The following is a 16060-nucleotide window of genomic DNA, read 5'->3' as shown; positions in this document are numbered from 1 at the left end:
TTGTGTGTGTTCTTTTTGAGTTTTGAAGGTATTTGAAATGTGTTTTCTTATGTAGCCAACTTTGCTTGCATATTTTATGTACCGTGAACAGTAACACAGATCCCACTGGTAGGTTACTAATTGTATAAAGTGGAGATCTAGATTGTTTTCATGTGTATAACAGCATGGGGAACACTATTAAAAACGTAGTTTTTCTAAAGTCAGATCAAGGGTAAAAGGAGGGCCTGGCATGGTGGCTCACGCCTGTAATCCTAGCACTTTGGGAGGTTGAGGCAGGAGGGTCACTTGAGACCAGGAGTTTGAGATCAGCTTTGGCAACGTAGTAAGACCCTGTTTCCCCTGTCTCTACTTAAAAAACTAAAAACAAAAAAATCAGGTGGGGGGTGGGGAGGGGCAGCATGCGGAGTTGGGTAGGGAGAGTAAAAGGCTGTAATAAAATGAACTGCCCAAAAAGCATGTATGTATGTGTTTTTTAGTTAAGGTTAATTAAACAAAAAAATTCAGGTGCTACTTGTATGGCCAATATAGAGACTTAGTGATGCTACTTTCCTACAAAAAAGTTTCACAACCACTTTTCTTTTTAACAGGGCAAATTTTAGAACTTTAACAGAAAGCTGCATATAATTCATACAAAGGTATACCTCATAAACTACATCTATTAAGTTTTAAGGGCTCAACTTGATAACTGAGTAACTTAGTTTCTGTCTATATTCTCATGTTGCATTCTTAATGGCTTGTAAAGATTCAGCTAAATTTATGGATTGAAAATTCCAAAATCAAATGCATACTTTTAAAAAAAATGTATATTTTTGAATTGTCAAATAAATAACAATGGCCGGGTGTGGTGGCTCACACCTGTAATCCTAGCACTTTGGGAGGCCAAGGTGGGCAGATTGCCTGAGCTCAGGAGTTCAAGACCAGCCTGGGCAACATGGTGAAACCCCATCTCTACTAAAAATAGAAAAAAAAAAAAAAAAAAGAGTCTGGTGTGCTGGTGCATGCTGTGGTCCCAGCTACTTGAGAGGCTGAGGCAAGAGAATCGCTTGAACCTGGGAGGCAGAGGTTGCAGTGAGCCAACATAGCGCCACTGCACACGGTCTGCAAGACTCTGTCTCCAAAAAAAAAAAAAAAAAAAAAAAAAAACACTGGATTAACCAAAAGGAAATTAGAATTAGTTGATGATTAGGTAGGGCAAAGTGTGTGTTTAGTTTGTGTTACTTGTTAGAAATGCAATTTCCCTAGCCAACTGGATGAATTCTCCTTTCTTCCTTCCAAAGAAGACAGGTGTCATTTCCTGTAGGATAAAACTGAACTGTAGTATAATTGTTGTGTGTGTAGTCTTACGGGGCATCAACTAGGAAATATAAAACATCAGTGAATAAGTTAGGGCTAGGTATTTAACCTAGTTATGCAAAGGTGTTTACATGGACTGTAAAGGGACTAGAGAATCCATGTAATCTTACTCGTGATGTAAGGCAGCTCTTAGTACCATTGGAAATTACTTTTTTTTTTTTTTTTTTTTTTGAGATGGTTTTACTCTGTCACCCAGGCTGGAGTCCAGTGGCAGGATCTTAGCTCACCAAAACCTTTACTTCCTGGGCTCAAGTGATCCTCCCATCTCAGCCCCACAAGTAGCTGGTACTACAGGCATGAGCCACCATGCCCAGCTAATTTTTATAGTTTTTAAAGAAAGTATTAGGCTGGGTGGGGTGGCTCACATCTGTAATCCTGGCACTTTGGGAAGCCGAGGCGGGTGGATCACCTGAGGTTGGGAGTTCAAGACCAGACTGACTAACATGGAGAAACCCCATCTCTACTAAAAATACAAAACTAGCCATGCATGGTGGTGCATGCCTGTAATCCCAGCTACTCGAGAGGCTGAAGTGGGAGAATTGCTTGAACCTGGGAGGTGGAGGTTGTAGTGAGCCAAGACCGCACCATTGCACTCCAGCCTGGGCAACGAGTGAAACTCCGTCTCAAAAAAATAATAATAAAGTATTAGCAACTTGACACATTTACCCCTAAAAATTATTTTTTCTTCAGTCTTTGTATTTTTTTTAAAGTTCCTTTTTTTCTTTTTCCAAACAGAAGTGGTTTAAATGTTTTGGGAGAAAGTATTGAGAGATAAACCCTAGCCTTTCCCTGTTTTATGCAAACATAAAATCACTGTCACTGTCCTTATTTATTGAAGTATTATGAAATAGTTGATGCTATCAAGATTCAATGCTTACTGTTCATTCAAATGTTAAACCTACCATTGGTCAAGCAATAAGAGTTCTCTGTGACCGCCCCTATTGTACAGAACAGTTGATTATATCCCTAGATTAAAAAGTATTCTGTCAACTAATTGTCAAATAATGTCAGTAGAGAAACTGAAGAGAAATTGTGATTCCCTTACAGGATCACTTGGCAGCATCAGAGTTGAGGATAGTACGATTATCTGCTCTCTGGTTCCCCTGTCCAATAAGCATTTTTTTTTTTTTGTCCATAACATTTCCCATTGTCTTTTGTCTCACTTTAACATAAGCTGCTTTTCTGTGATGTAATATCTTGATATTTTGTTAAGAGTTTCAATTTCCATGAAATTTTCCACTTACCTTATATACCCTCCATTGAAAATAAAAAAGGCATTGTAGCTCATGCTTGTAATCCCAGCACTTTGGGAGGCTGAGGCAGGAGGATCCTTTGAGGCCAGGAGTTTGAGACCAACCTGGTAAATATAGTGAGACCTCCATCTCTATTAAAAAAAAAAAAAAGAAGTGTATCTTTTGTAGAGAGTATTGGTGTCTCATTCAGACACTTCAGTTTACTTGAGTATACAGAATTATCTTTCAGGCAGTAGTAATTACTTTCAGGTCACTTACTATGATCAAACTTTTTTTTTTTTTGAGACAGGGTCTCGCTCTGTCGCCCAGGCTGGAGTGCAGTGGCATGATCACAGCTCACTTCAGCCTCAACCTCCCAAGCTCAAGCGATCCTCCCACCTCAGCCTCCCACATAGCTGGGACTACAGGCCCACGCCATCATTCCTGGCTAATTTTTGTAGAGATGGGGTTTCGCCATGTTGCTTAGGCTGGTCTTCAACTCCAGAGTTCAAGTGATCCACCCACCTAGGCCTCCCAAAGTGCTGGGATTACAGGTATGAGCCACTCTGCCTTGCCCAAATTTAATTAAATGTGAAATACCTGGTTCTTTGTCATGGAGGTTTGAAAGTGACTCCTAACTTGTCATTGAAAAAAGTGCTTTACTTTTTTTTTTTTTTTTTTGAGATGGAGTCGCTTATCACCCAGGCTGGAGTGCAGTGGTGTGATCTCGGCTCACTGCAACCTCCACCTCCCGGGTTCAAGCGATTCTCCTGCCTCAGCCTCCCGAGTAGCTGGGATTACGGGCAAACACCACCATGCCCGGCTAATTTTTGGTATTTTTAGTAGAGATGGGGTTTCACCATGTTGGCCAGGCTAGTCTTGAATTCCTGACCTCAGGTGGGATTACAGGTGTGAGCCACTGCATCCGGCCAAGTGCTTTTCAATGGGGAGAAACTGGAGAGAAAACAAGTGCTTGTACCTTCTGGTAGCTCGTACTTCTGGATGTTTCAATAATGTAAATATTGGTTACCAGCTTTGGTAGAATTAGTATGAAAACTAGATTGAATAATAAGTCTGTAAGTTCATTACCTGAGGATCTAATAGGGAAAATATATTTCTACTAGTATATACATGTGACATTGCATTCATGGGCCACTACTGGAAGGTTACTTGGCTGCTGTTGTTTCTTACTATGCTACTTTTAGAGGACTATCCCTTTATCTTAGATGGTTAAATTCTAATAAGATTATGAGAAATGAATAGCAAAAGTGCTTATCTAGACACAGGCAAAGAATAATTAAGGTAGCTGTACTATTGGATGCCTGCCAGTATGGCTTCATGTGTTAGAGGCAGTGGAGTTAGGTTCCTTCCTGACCTTGTCAGTCATTTTTCTATACTGTTCAAATGATACATTTTCAATTTTTTTTTTTTTGACATGGAGTCGTGCTCTGTCACCCAGGCTAGAGTGCAGTGGCATGATCTCAGCTCACTGCAACCTCTGCCTCCTGGGTTCAAGCGATTCTCCTGCCTCAGTCTCCGGATTAGCTGGGACTACAGGCGTGTACCACCACAGCCAGCTAATTTTTTTGTATTTTTAGTAGAGACGGAGGTTCACCATGTTGGCCAGGCTGGTTTCAAACTCCTGACCTCAAGTGATCCAACCGCCTTGGCCTCCCAAAGTGCTAGGATTACAGGCATGAGCCACTGTGCCCGACCACATTGTCAATTTTATTGGGCATGTAAGTACTTGGTGTTGGACAGCTTATCCTTGCTTTCTGGGAACTCACCAGATTTTGGTTACAGTGTTTCTTTTTTTTAGGCTGGGAACTAAAGGGATGTATGAAGCACAGACTAAGAAAGATTTGCCTCCCGGATGGTCCTGAAAAGGCAAGGGATGATGGATTATTATATTATTTATTTTTTAAGGAGGGGTGGCTAAACAACAAATAACATTTTTAAATGGGCAAAGTATTTCAAAAGACATTTCTCCAGAGATATATAGATGGCCAACGAGCACATGAAAAGATGCTTAACATCGTTAACCATCATGGAAATGCAAATCAAAACCACAATAAGATGCCACTTGACACTAGGATGCCTATAATAAAGAAGATAATAAAGTGTTAATGAGGATGGAGGGAAACTGGAACCCTCATATTGCTGGTGGGAATGCAAAATAGTGCAACTGCTTTCCGTAATAGTCTGGCAGTTCCTCAAAAGGTTATCGCAGCACCCAACAATTCCATTCCCTGTATGTGCCCAAGAGAAACAAAAACAAATATTCACTCAAAAACTTGTACACAAATGTTTATGGCAGCATTATTCATAGAAGCCAGGAAGTGGAAGCAATTCAAATGTCTGTCAACTAATGAATGGACAAATGTGGTACGTCCATAAGATGGAACATTCATCATAAAAACAAACTCCTGATACATCCTACAACAGTAAGAACCTTAAAAACATCCTAAGTAAAAGAAGCCAGTCACAAAAGACTACATAAATTATATGATTCAATTTATATGAAATGTCCAGAATAGGCAAATCCACAGAGACAGGTTAAGTTGTTGCCAGGAGCTAGGGGGAATGGGGAGTGACTGCCAAGTGAGTATGCAGCTTCTTTTGGGGGCCAGTCCTTGTCAACTGAGTTGATATGCAGTGACAAAAAAAGCTCTTAAGGAGAATGGGACTATGTGACGTGAGCCACTGTGCTGGCCTGATTCCATTATTTATAATAGAATTATTAAAAACTCTACAGCTGGGATAGAAATACCCTTTCTTGGTTTAAGATACCCAAAACACTATAGCTCAGCTTTTCTGAGGAAGGCCACTGTTTATTTCTAACTGATTTTATCTTTGGATGTACCATTTCTCCAAACTATTCCACAGGGGATATAAGAATTATATGCAATAAATCCTTTTTATTTTATTTTATTTTATTTTATTTTTGAGACAGAGTCCCGCTTTGTTGCCAGGCTGGAGTGCAGTGGCGTGATCTCGGCTCACTGCAACCTCTGCCTCCCGGGTTCAAGTGATTCTCCTGCCTCAGCCTCCCCATGCAGCTGAGACTACAGGTGCGCGCCACCATGCCCAGCTAATTTTTGTATTTTTAGTAGAGACAGGGTTTCACCATGTTGGCCAGGATGGTCTCGATCTGACCTCATGATCCACCCGCCTCAGCCTCCCAGAGTGCTGGGATTACAGGCGTGAGCCACCGTGCCCAGCGCAATAAATCCTTTTAAAAGTGTGTATATCACATTTTAGAATAACTGAGGAAGTACAATTGGAATGTTTGTAACACAAATGAATGCTTGATGTGATGAATACTCAATTTACTCTATCAAAAGAAATATGTCCCACATAAATATATACACCTACTATGTACCCATAAAATGTTTTTAGAAGTTGATAAATATGTTTTTTTCTGGAGAAAAAATTTGTTTTTAATTTTTTTTAAAAAAGGGCTATGTGTGCTGGCTCACACCTATAATCCCAGTACTTTGGGAGGCTGAAGCGGGAGAGTCATTTGAGCCCAGGAGTTTAAGACCAGTCTGGGCAACATAGAGAGACCCCCATCTCTACAAACAATTTAAAAAATTAGCCAGGCATGGTGGCATGCACCTATAGTCCCAGCTACTCAGGAGGCTGAGGTGGGAGGATCGCTTAAGCCCTGGAGTTTGATGCTGCAGTGAGCTATGATCATGCCACTGTGCTCCAGCCTGGGCAACAGCAACACCCTGTCTTATTTAAAAAAAAAAAAAAAAAAAAAATGTGTGTGCTGACTGGGTGGGGTGGCTCATGTCTGTAATATCAGCACTTTGGGAGGCCGAGGTAGGTGGATTGCTTGAACTCAGAAGTTCAAGACCAGCCTGGGCAACATGGTGAAACCATTTTTTTTTTTTTTTTTTTTTGCCTATAAAATATACAAAAATTAGCCAGGTGTGGTGGTGCGCACCTGTAGTCCCAGCTATTTGGGGAGGCTGTGGTGGGAGGATTGCATAAGCCCAGGAGGTGGAGGTTGCAGTGAGCCGTGATGGCACCAGTGCCCTCCAGCCTGGGTGACAAAGCCAGACCCTGTCTCAAAAAAGAAAAAAAAAGTGTTTATATTATTCAGTATAAGAAAGCCAACTAAATAAAGCCTATCCATTTCCCCTACTGAACCATCTTCAATATATAAGGAACACAAATGGTATGAAACTGGCACAAATGCAACCTAGGAATACTTCAATACACTAAAAAAAAAGTACATCAATACTTCATGATAACATCATTAAAGTGAATTACTGGGCAAAATGGACTGTGTTATATAAATGCTTTGACATACATTCAATACATAAATTGGACAGAAGATAGAGATGAATAATTCAGTTTTCTGTGAAATTTTGCAAGGAAATTTTAAATTTTGAGTAAAAATCTAACACTGACAGTATGAACATGGATTTTTGACAATCCAGAATTTGCTAGCATAGCAGATAGGTGAACAGATTTACTATATTTAAGATTATTTTGCCATTTATATATAAAACTAAAATTTAGGCCGGGTACCGTGGCTCATGCCTGTAATCCCAGCACTTTCAGAGGCTGAGGCAGGCAGATCACCTGAGTTCAGGAGTTCAAGACCAGCCTGGCCAATATGGTAAAACCCTGTCTCTACTAAAAATACAAAAATTAAAAGCAGTACTGTATGGTTATTTTGAAGTTAGTGCTAAGAAGAAAAAAAAAATCACGAAGTTAATACAGCTCTAGTATTTTCAACATTTAAAAAAGTACTTTCATATAAAGTGAGAACACAGAACTTATATATTACCCATATCAGTTAAAGCTGTTAAAAATTGTCCTCCCTACCCCCTACAACATGAAATCTAGAGTGGTTTTTTGAAGACAGGGTCTTGCTCTATTACCCAGGCTGGAGTGCAGCACACCTTGATCACAACTCACTGCAGGCTTGACCTCATGGGCTCAAGTGATCCTCTGGCCTCAGCCTCCTGAGCAGCTGGGACTACAGGCATGCACCACTATGCCTGGCTAATTTTATTTTTTGCAGAGATAGGGTCTCACAATGTTGCCAAGGCTGGTCTTGAACTCCTCAGCTCAAGTGATCCTCCTGCCTCAGCCTCCCAAAATGTTGGGATTACAGTCAAGAGCCACTATGCCTGGCCCTCTAGATAGTGTTGCCTTCCTGTACTATATTAAGCAAATTATTAAAATTCTCAAAACACTGAAATATTTTTTATTTGTGTTTAAAAACTTCATTTTCAGGGCAGGGGGAGGGATAGCATTAGGAGAAATACCTAATGTAAATGACGAGTTAACGGGTGCAGCAACCAACATGGCACATGTATACCTATGTAACAAACCTGCACGTTGGGCACATGTACACTAGAACTTAAAGTATAATAATAAAAAAAGAAAAAAAGAAAATTAGTTTTCAGTTATGGAAGGTTGGGCTTGTAATCTCAACTACTTGGGAGGCTGAGGCAGGAAGATCATGTGAGCCCCGCAGTTTGAGGCTGTAGTAAGTTATGACTGCACCACTGCACTCCAGCCTGGGTAACAGTGAGACTCTATCTCTTAAAAAAATTATGCTGAGAATATTTTCTGAGTTGTCACATGGGTCTTGTGATAAACTAATAATGCAAACTTTTATTTTTCATTATATATAAATATTGGATTTATTCCAACCAAACCAAATGGAACCTCTGCCTTTATTTCACGGCTGGAGAATGAGATACAAAAGATGTCAATTTCCATCGTAAGAACTTTCCACAGTAGTGTTCTTTGGACATTCTCTCCCTTGTATTAGGCTCCTCAGAAATCTGTCTCCAGACTGAAACCAGCACATTCTGATGAGATCATAGCTTAGTACTCAGAAAAATCACTACTCAGTGGAATTCTTGAAATTTTGAAACAACTGATTTTAGCATATAGAATTTCAAAAAGAACATACATTACAGCCAGAAACGATTGTTTGCTCATGAATTTTGATTATTGGCAGACACATTTGCTGTAGCGGCAACTGTGCAAGAGTTCATTTTAACAGAATAATATGTTCTGAAATACTCTTTTATAATCAATATAAAATTTTAGAATGTTAATTCCTATAGCAAGAACTTGTGACATTATAAAATGTGGTTTACCATAGAAAGTCACTAGATTTCCCATGTTTTCTTAAAATTAAATGTACTAAAAAATCCAAATGTAATAGAAAAATGCAATCACATAGGTGCTTTAAACAGACATTTCTGAATAACACTGCATTCTAACTCATGAGTACAAAGAAATGTGTATGCTATGTATACATTTTCTTAGTGTTCCCTACCTTTGGACTCCAATCATTTTAACGTATCTGTATACTGGAGATTTGATCACAGTATATGGCACTTCACAATAACATTCCATGTCCTAATAATCTGAAATGTCTGTATACAATCTGAGTATATTGTTTAGTCAGAAAACATCAAAATTAAGGATATAGGACATGGAATGTCTGTTAAGTGCTGAGTTTTTCTGACTAGAGTTTAATCTAGCCAGTGTTAATGTGGAACCTGTATGCTTTTTTCATGAGCATGTTTGAATTTTTTCTTTCAAAATGTTTCTCAACTTTTTGATGTGACACTTTGTTTTCTCCCAAGTCACTCTAAGGGTTCTATCAACATCTTTCTTTGAAAACAGCCCAAAAACATATTTTTAAAATGAAAAAAAAATTCACAAGAGAATCAAGTTTTGGTTTTAATCTACTATTTGCATATTTGTAAACTGCTGTTAAAATGCTCTCAAAAATGTTATTTAGGAAGGCACAATTTGGTAGCATCAATTTTTTATTTATAGTTTTTTCTAAACAAGATCCCAAGAAACTTCCACTTTAATTTTTCCCTTGGAGTACTTAAAGTACTTCAAGGTTCAATGTCAAATGCAGATAAAACCCCTTCATTTTCAAACTTACTAAGAGTTAACAATACATTTGATAGTGAGCAGAATATGAAAGTACAGATGTTATCAAAAGAGGAAAATTCTTATGATACTAGGTTCAGAGATTAAAGAATTTGAAACAAGGGCTTTCATGACTGGGGAAAATCAAAGCTTTTCTTGAAGGGAGTGGGCTTTTAATACTCGAGCTATTAATTAAATGCAGAAATGAGATAACATAGTTATCCTGAACATCAAAAAAGCAACAGCTAATACAGCTAATGCATTATAAATAATGTATTTGATAACTGAATTAGTAAAGCATGGTTACCACTCTAGGCTAGACACTAATCAGTATAACCATTTGTAGTTTCTAATTTTAAAAAGTTTGGCTTCATATTTAAATTTCATTTTACTATATATATATTACATATATACACACTGTTGTCTGTAACTCAAACTATAATGCTTGTCTGTAAAAAGAATAGTTTTTTATTTCAGAGATGCTTAAAAGTCCCACTACTCACCCTTTTTCCTGTTTATAAAAACCAACAATTTTGAAATTACTTCTAGTGTAGAAATGCTCAATGATTCATCCAAAATTTCAAGCCCATATCAGTAGGTAGTTTCTCATAAAGTAATGTGCTGTATTTTCTAATATCATATGGTCAAATACCCTGTTCATTTATGAACATTTTTCATGGGCAAGAGTAACTGAAGACAATGGGATCAAGTTGAATATGTTGCTACTCACTTTGAATACTAAATTGTGCTTGCATCCTAAAAATTAAAATGAGCTGCAGTAAGAATTAGAATACAAACTGTGTTCATTTGTACCATACACTAAAAACTAAAATCCTAAAAATAAGAATGAAAATACCTTACTTGTTCATTGAAAAATGAAAGATGAGAAGCAATAACAATTGGTGACGATTTATTTTTATCTGTCGTTAAAGCTCTGAAATTGTAGTAAATCGCTAACTAAATTGAGGTAGAGGTAGACCCTAATGTTACTCCTTCCATGTGTCAAGTCTCTCACCTTAGGTCTCTAAGGTCACCTATAACTTAAGTCTCTCACCCTTAACTTAAATACATTTTCCCTCTTAGTACATAAGCATGATTCATTTTGGAATGTGTTGTCATGAAAGAAAAATTAAGATCATTCAAATGGTACTTTAAAAATTCTGAACTCCTAGCTAAAAAAATTCTCTTATAAAAATGTACACAAGGGCCGGGTGCGGTGGCTCACTCCTGTAATCCCAACACTTTGGGAGGCCGAGGCGGGTGGATCACCTGAGGTCAGGAGTTCAAGACCAGCCTGGCCAACGTGGCGAAACCCCATTTCTACTAAAAATACAAAAATTAGCCAGACATGTTGGCGCACGCCTGTAATCCCAGCTACTCGGGAGGCTGAGGCAGAAGAATCGCTTAAACCCAGGGGGCGGAGGTTGCAGTGAGCCGAGATTGTGCCATTGCACTCCAGCCTGGGCAACAAGAGTGAAACTCCATCTCAAAAACAAAAACAAAAACAAAAACAAACAAACAAACAAAAAACACGCTAATTCAATCTTCCTTTTCTGAGAGTCTCAAGTTGGAGAAAAATAATTCAATTTTCTATTTTGCTAGTAAGAAATATATTTGTTTCTCCTCCAATTGTAGAGGAAAACAAGGAAAGAGAAGATGTATGATGCAAACATCAACAGTTTCATAACGAAGACATCAGGAACATAACTAGGAGGGCTGAACATTTTACCATTCCTCCTTGAAGGTTACATATAAGCTTTGATTCATATTAAATTTTCTGCTAAAATAACTACTTCCTTTTCAGACTTCAATTCCATTAAACACACATCTATTTCCATTTTAAATCACATACAAGTGCTATGTGATCAGAGGGATGGGAAACACTAGGTAAGGCCTGGTGGGTGGTAACTTCTTCATGACTAGGTAATGGAATCACCTGTTCAACCTCTAAAGTATTTAAGTCAATGAAAATGTAATCTAGACATCCATGAAAGCCACCAACATAATTTGTGTAAGCAGGTTCACCACAAGCACTTTTCAGCTTGAAGAAATGCGTAAGAGACATATTGCATCTTTCCTCCTCCCCATTGGAAGCCCAGTCTTCATGATCCTCTGGAATGCTGCCATTGATGACAAAATGATACATTCCTGTTGATGGTGTACTATTAAAGTCCCCACAAAATATAACTGGTATGCCAGGATACAGATCACATGAAACATGTCTAATGTGAGCCAAGGCTACTGCCATTTGAATGAGGCGAATATACCCACCTATGAATATAAAAAACATTAATGTAAGTATTTTTTAAAGTTGTCTTTAAGTTAAAAAAGAAAAACTACACAAATTACAGTCTCTGGGTGACGTTCAAGATATGCATTTGTGTAAAACAGCTTTAAACAACTTTAAGCGTGTTTAAGTCACTTGTGATACCAAATAAAACCTACCTTTAGGATGCCAGTAAAGATGGGTATTAGCAACACATATCCTTTTAGAAGAGTCCTTTGTAGACTGAAGAACTGAAACCTAAAATAAACGGAAAGTGCCAAGAGTTCAGTTGGCATTTGCAAATCTCCTGAATGTTTTTGTTTGTTTGTTTGTTTGTTTGTTTGAGTTTTTTCGAGACAGTCTCACTCTGTCAACCAGGCTGGAGTGCAGTAGCGCGATCTCGGCTCACTGCAAGCTCCGCCTCCCGGGTTCAAGCGATTCCCCTGCCTCAGCCTCCCGAGTAGCTGGGACTACAGGCGCGTGCCACCACGCCCGGCTAATTTTTTTGTATTTGTAGTAGAGACGGGGTTTCATCGTGTTAGCCAGGATGGTCTCGATTTCCTGACTTGTGGTCCACCCGCCTCGGCCTCCCAAAGTGCTGGGATTACAGGCATAAGCCACCAGGCCCGGCCTGTTTTTTATCTAAGACTAATGGCGAACTAACGTTTTCTTCCATCTCCTTCCCTTGATGAACTAGGACTGCAGTCATGAAATCCAACTTAAGTTTCAGGATCTACATGACTAGGTTCAGTGTAACATGTTTTAATAATAGTCCAATATGGGCCGGGCGCGGTGGCTCACACCTGTAATCCCAGCACTTTGGGAGGCTGAGGCGGGCGGATCATGAGGTCAGGAGATCGAGACCATCCTGGCTAACTTGGTGAAACCCCAAACCCCATCTCTACTAAAAAAATTAGCCGGGCGTGGTGGCACGCGCCTCTAGTCCCAGCTACTAGGGAGGCTGAGGCAGGAGAATCGCTTGAACCCGGGAGGCGGAAGTTGCAGTGAGCCGAGATCGCGCCACCGTACTCCAGCCTAGGTGACAGAGACTCCGTCTCAAAATAATAATAATAATAATAATAATAGTCCAATATATAAAGCTAGTAATATAAACAATACATTTTACATGACAACACTTTGACTGGAGAAAGTGTTTTCAAGTGTAAGCACAGGCTTTGGAGTCAGGCAGACCTGGGTTTGAATACTCATTTCACCATTTATAGCAATGTGACCTGCAAAAAGATGCTTTTCTAGACAGTTTCGTACTGGCAGTCACTGACAATACCATCCACCTCATGGGCTGTTGTGTGGAGTCAATTAAATGATCTTATAAGGTGCATGAAACACCTTAGGTACTTAAAAAATGGTAGCTGCTCTTCTAATTATGAACAAAATCAATTACTTAAAAACTTTAACACAAGAATGACATCTATAAAATGGGAATAGGGGACTTACTGTGAAGATTCAATGAGCCTATGATTTAAAAAAAACTAGTTTATATTTATGGAGCACTTCAAAACACACCACGCTCTTAAATTTTAAGTACTTTAAAATGTGCCAGAACAGTGCTTGGCAAGTAGTAAAAAACATTAGCTACTATTGTTCTTGCATTTAGCGTGTGTCCCTCTCGCTAGATTGTAAGCACTGTAAAAGTCCCTGCTAGTCTTGTTCAAGGCAACCTGCAGTGTGGCAGGCACACCAGAGGTGTTCAAAAAATATCTGCTGAATGAATGAAGAGTAAACTTTGTGCTGAAGATACAAGGGCAAACACACCTTTCAACAATATCTGGATACTTTCATCGCACTTTTAACCCCCACCTCATTCCTCGCCTTCCTGGCCCCTAAAAGTGGGACAGTATGTGAAGAGACGGGCGGAACTACTTTACCTGAAGAACAGAAGATCTCTGGAGCACCTTCTCCTGCGCTGATGGGTACAAAACTAGTTTCTCCAGCAGTTCTTTGTGAAGTGGGTCAGACTCGAGGGCTTCGTAGAATGAAATGTCATGCTGGCTAAGAAGGCTGAACTTAGACTTTCGGTAGAAAGTGGCCAGGCCTTCGTGCTGCTTGATTCGAAACACCCCCTCGAGCCCGAAGGCCTCTAGGGCGGGTACCAAGCTGTCAGAAAACACCGCGCGGTCAACCTCCTGCAAACAGATGACATCGGCGTTGTAGCCGGTGAGTTCCTTCTGGATAAGGTTCTGGCGGTAGTCGAGCTCCAGGGCGTAGGGGGCACAGTATGGGTACAGAACCGTTCGCGAGAACTCAGTCTGCGCGTACGTGTCTGCCAGGATGTTGTAAGAGACAGTGCGGATGAGAGCGTCCTCAGTCACCTTCTTCGTGTAGAGATGCCGGTGGTCAAAAGTGCAGGTGCCAGGCCCAGCCTCTACCACACACACACTTTCCAACACCCGGCTGTGCCCAAAGCGCTGCCCATCGCCTGGGGTGCAATGAAGCTTGAGCCTTAGCCCGATGTCGGCATTGGACGGGGTGTAGACACGCTCCTCCACATCAGTCTCAGTCCAAGAAGAAGAAGGTGAGGAGGGAGACAATGACGAGGGGACACCGACCTCGGGCTCCGCCGCTCCGGGCTTGGCTTCCTTATACCAGCGGAAAAGGGAGCTGGCGGGATCCCCAAATTCGAGGCTGAGTTTGGGGCACACAGGGAACCCGGCCATGATGTAGCGCGGCAACTGCAGTTCGGTGAAGGCGGGCGGGTTGCGCTCCACCTTGTACTTAACATCGCCGATCTGCAGCACCGCGCCGTCTTGCCAGGCATCCACGTTGAGCACGTCCTCAGCCACTGCCTCTTCCCGGTAGTACAGCTTCACCACGGGCTCGCAGGCCACAGCCGGCTCAGGCCCCGGCCCTGAACAGGCCGCACCGCCGCTAGCATTCGGCCGGCTCTTCCTACTCTTCTTGGCGGCGGCCGCCTTAGCGTGACCCTTTAGGGCATTGGTAGCGATGCGGCTGAGGACTCGACCCAGCGGCTCGCTCTGGTCGCGCTGCATGTTCTTGTGGCTACCATCAGCCAAAGCGAATGACAGGCTCAGCTTGGGTTCCGAAGGTACACAGCGCACTACAGCGCGCTCCATCGCTCCCGCCGCTGTCTGGCTCTCCGCTTCAGCCCGGCTCAGCTTCTCCACCGCCGTCCGGATCACCCGAAGCGCGGCGCGGGCGCCTGGGAGCCTCCACATGAACCTGGTGGCCTAGCGGTCGACAAGACCCGCGGCCGATCAGCGGCCTACTGTCAGGTGGAGCTGAGGAGCCGAGGCCGCCGGCTTTGACTCATTCAGATCTCGCGACTTCCGGCTAGCGAAGAGAGGGAATGAAGTGCTTCCGACACGCACTTTCGCCTAGCGCGTGGGCACGCATGTCTGTAATACTCTGAAGATTAATTTTTACCCACAAGATAGGTCAGAATTATAGGGAAGTGAAGAAAATATAAAGGTGTCAGAGGAAAATACTAGATTCCATGGTTTTGTCGAAAGTGCATGCTGGTGACGGGAGGGCATGCCCTCCAAGCCGGAAGTGGATAGGGTGGTGTCACGTGTTCCGCTTCGTTGGAGGAGGTGGACACCTGTCTTGGAATCTTGGCTGACGAGCTCTCCTCCCTGCGCCCGGGGCTGGACTGCGCTAGGACGTGGAGGCCTCCACCCGGATTGCGAGCTTTACTCGCAGTGTGGAAGGTGTTGCCCATTTCATCTCCACAGCTTTGCCGACACTGATCGCTCGTTTCGGTGGCGTGGTGGGTTCACCCCAGGCTGAGCCAGCGCCTACGCACCTCTGAGCAGAGCCTTTGTGGTAGTTAACAACGAACGATATACAATAACTCCGTTTAGTGAGCGCAGACTATGCGAGAAACGCTACACACACTATCTTATTTAAGCCTCATAGTTCTTATGAGGTAGGTCTCTTTATCCATCGCTTTACAGATGCAGAGTCCCGAGATATTACCTGCTCAGGGTCACACAACTATTAATTGGCAGAAAGAAATAGTACTGACAAACTGTGGAAGGCTGTTTGTTATTTTTTATTAGAGACAGGTTGTCACTTTGACGCCCAAGCTGGAGTGCAGTGGCCTGATCATAGCTCACTGCCCCCTCGAACTCCAGGGCTCGTGCGATCCTCCCGCCTAACCCTCTCAAGTACAAACAGGCAAGAGCCACCCAGTGTTTATTTTTAGTTAGTAAACAGGAAGACTCTATTTAGTTACTACGTTTAACAAATAAAATTACAGGATCTCAGTAAATTCAATTTCAGATAAGGAATAATAATGGCATAT

At 41.5% G+C, this 16060-nt stretch overlaps 2 protein-coding genes across 4 annotated transcripts in view; one reads left to right on the top strand and one right to left on the bottom strand.

The window, feature by feature from the left end:
* PDE12 (phosphodiesterase 12) overlaps positions 1 to 15339 on the bottom strand; it is a 44726-nt gene extending 29387 nt beyond the window's left edge. The window contains exons 1-3 of one of the 3 annotated variants that reach the window (XM_054682014.2): positions 13665 to 15339; positions 11958 to 12036; positions 2061 to 2737 (exon numbers count right to left, since the gene is read on the bottom strand). In XM_054682014.2, the coding sequence (XP_054537989.1) occupies positions 2571 to 2737; positions 11958 to 12036; positions 13665 to 14972 (1554 nt within the window). In that variant the 5' untranslated portion in view covers positions 14973 to 15339 and the 3' untranslated portion in view covers positions 2061 to 2570. Of the gene's footprint in view, positions 1 to 2060; positions 2738 to 9382; positions 11784 to 11957; positions 12037 to 13664 lie in introns of those variants that run through there. The other 2 variants (XM_016941362.4, XM_063805900.1) reach the window with 2 other exon arrangements.
* DNAH12 (dynein axonemal heavy chain 12) overlaps positions 15313 to 16060 on the top strand; it is a 262414-nt gene continuing 261666 nt past the window's right edge. The window contains exon 1 of the mRNA XM_054682010.2: positions 15313 to 15682. The gene's annotated coding sequence lies outside the window, so the exon portion shown is untranslated. The remainder of the gene's footprint in view (positions 15683 to 16060) is intronic.

Source organism: Pan troglodytes, chromosome 2, assembly GCF_028858775.2.
Source record: "Pan troglodytes isolate AG18354 chromosome 2, NHGRI_mPanTro3-v2.0_pri, whole genome shotgun sequence".
NCBI classification, from domain to species: Eukaryota; Metazoa; Chordata; class Mammalia; order Primates; family Hominidae; genus Pan; species Pan troglodytes.
The sequence above is the reverse complement of the archived record's forward strand: the minus strand, read 5'-3'. Positions and strand labels throughout refer to the sequence as shown.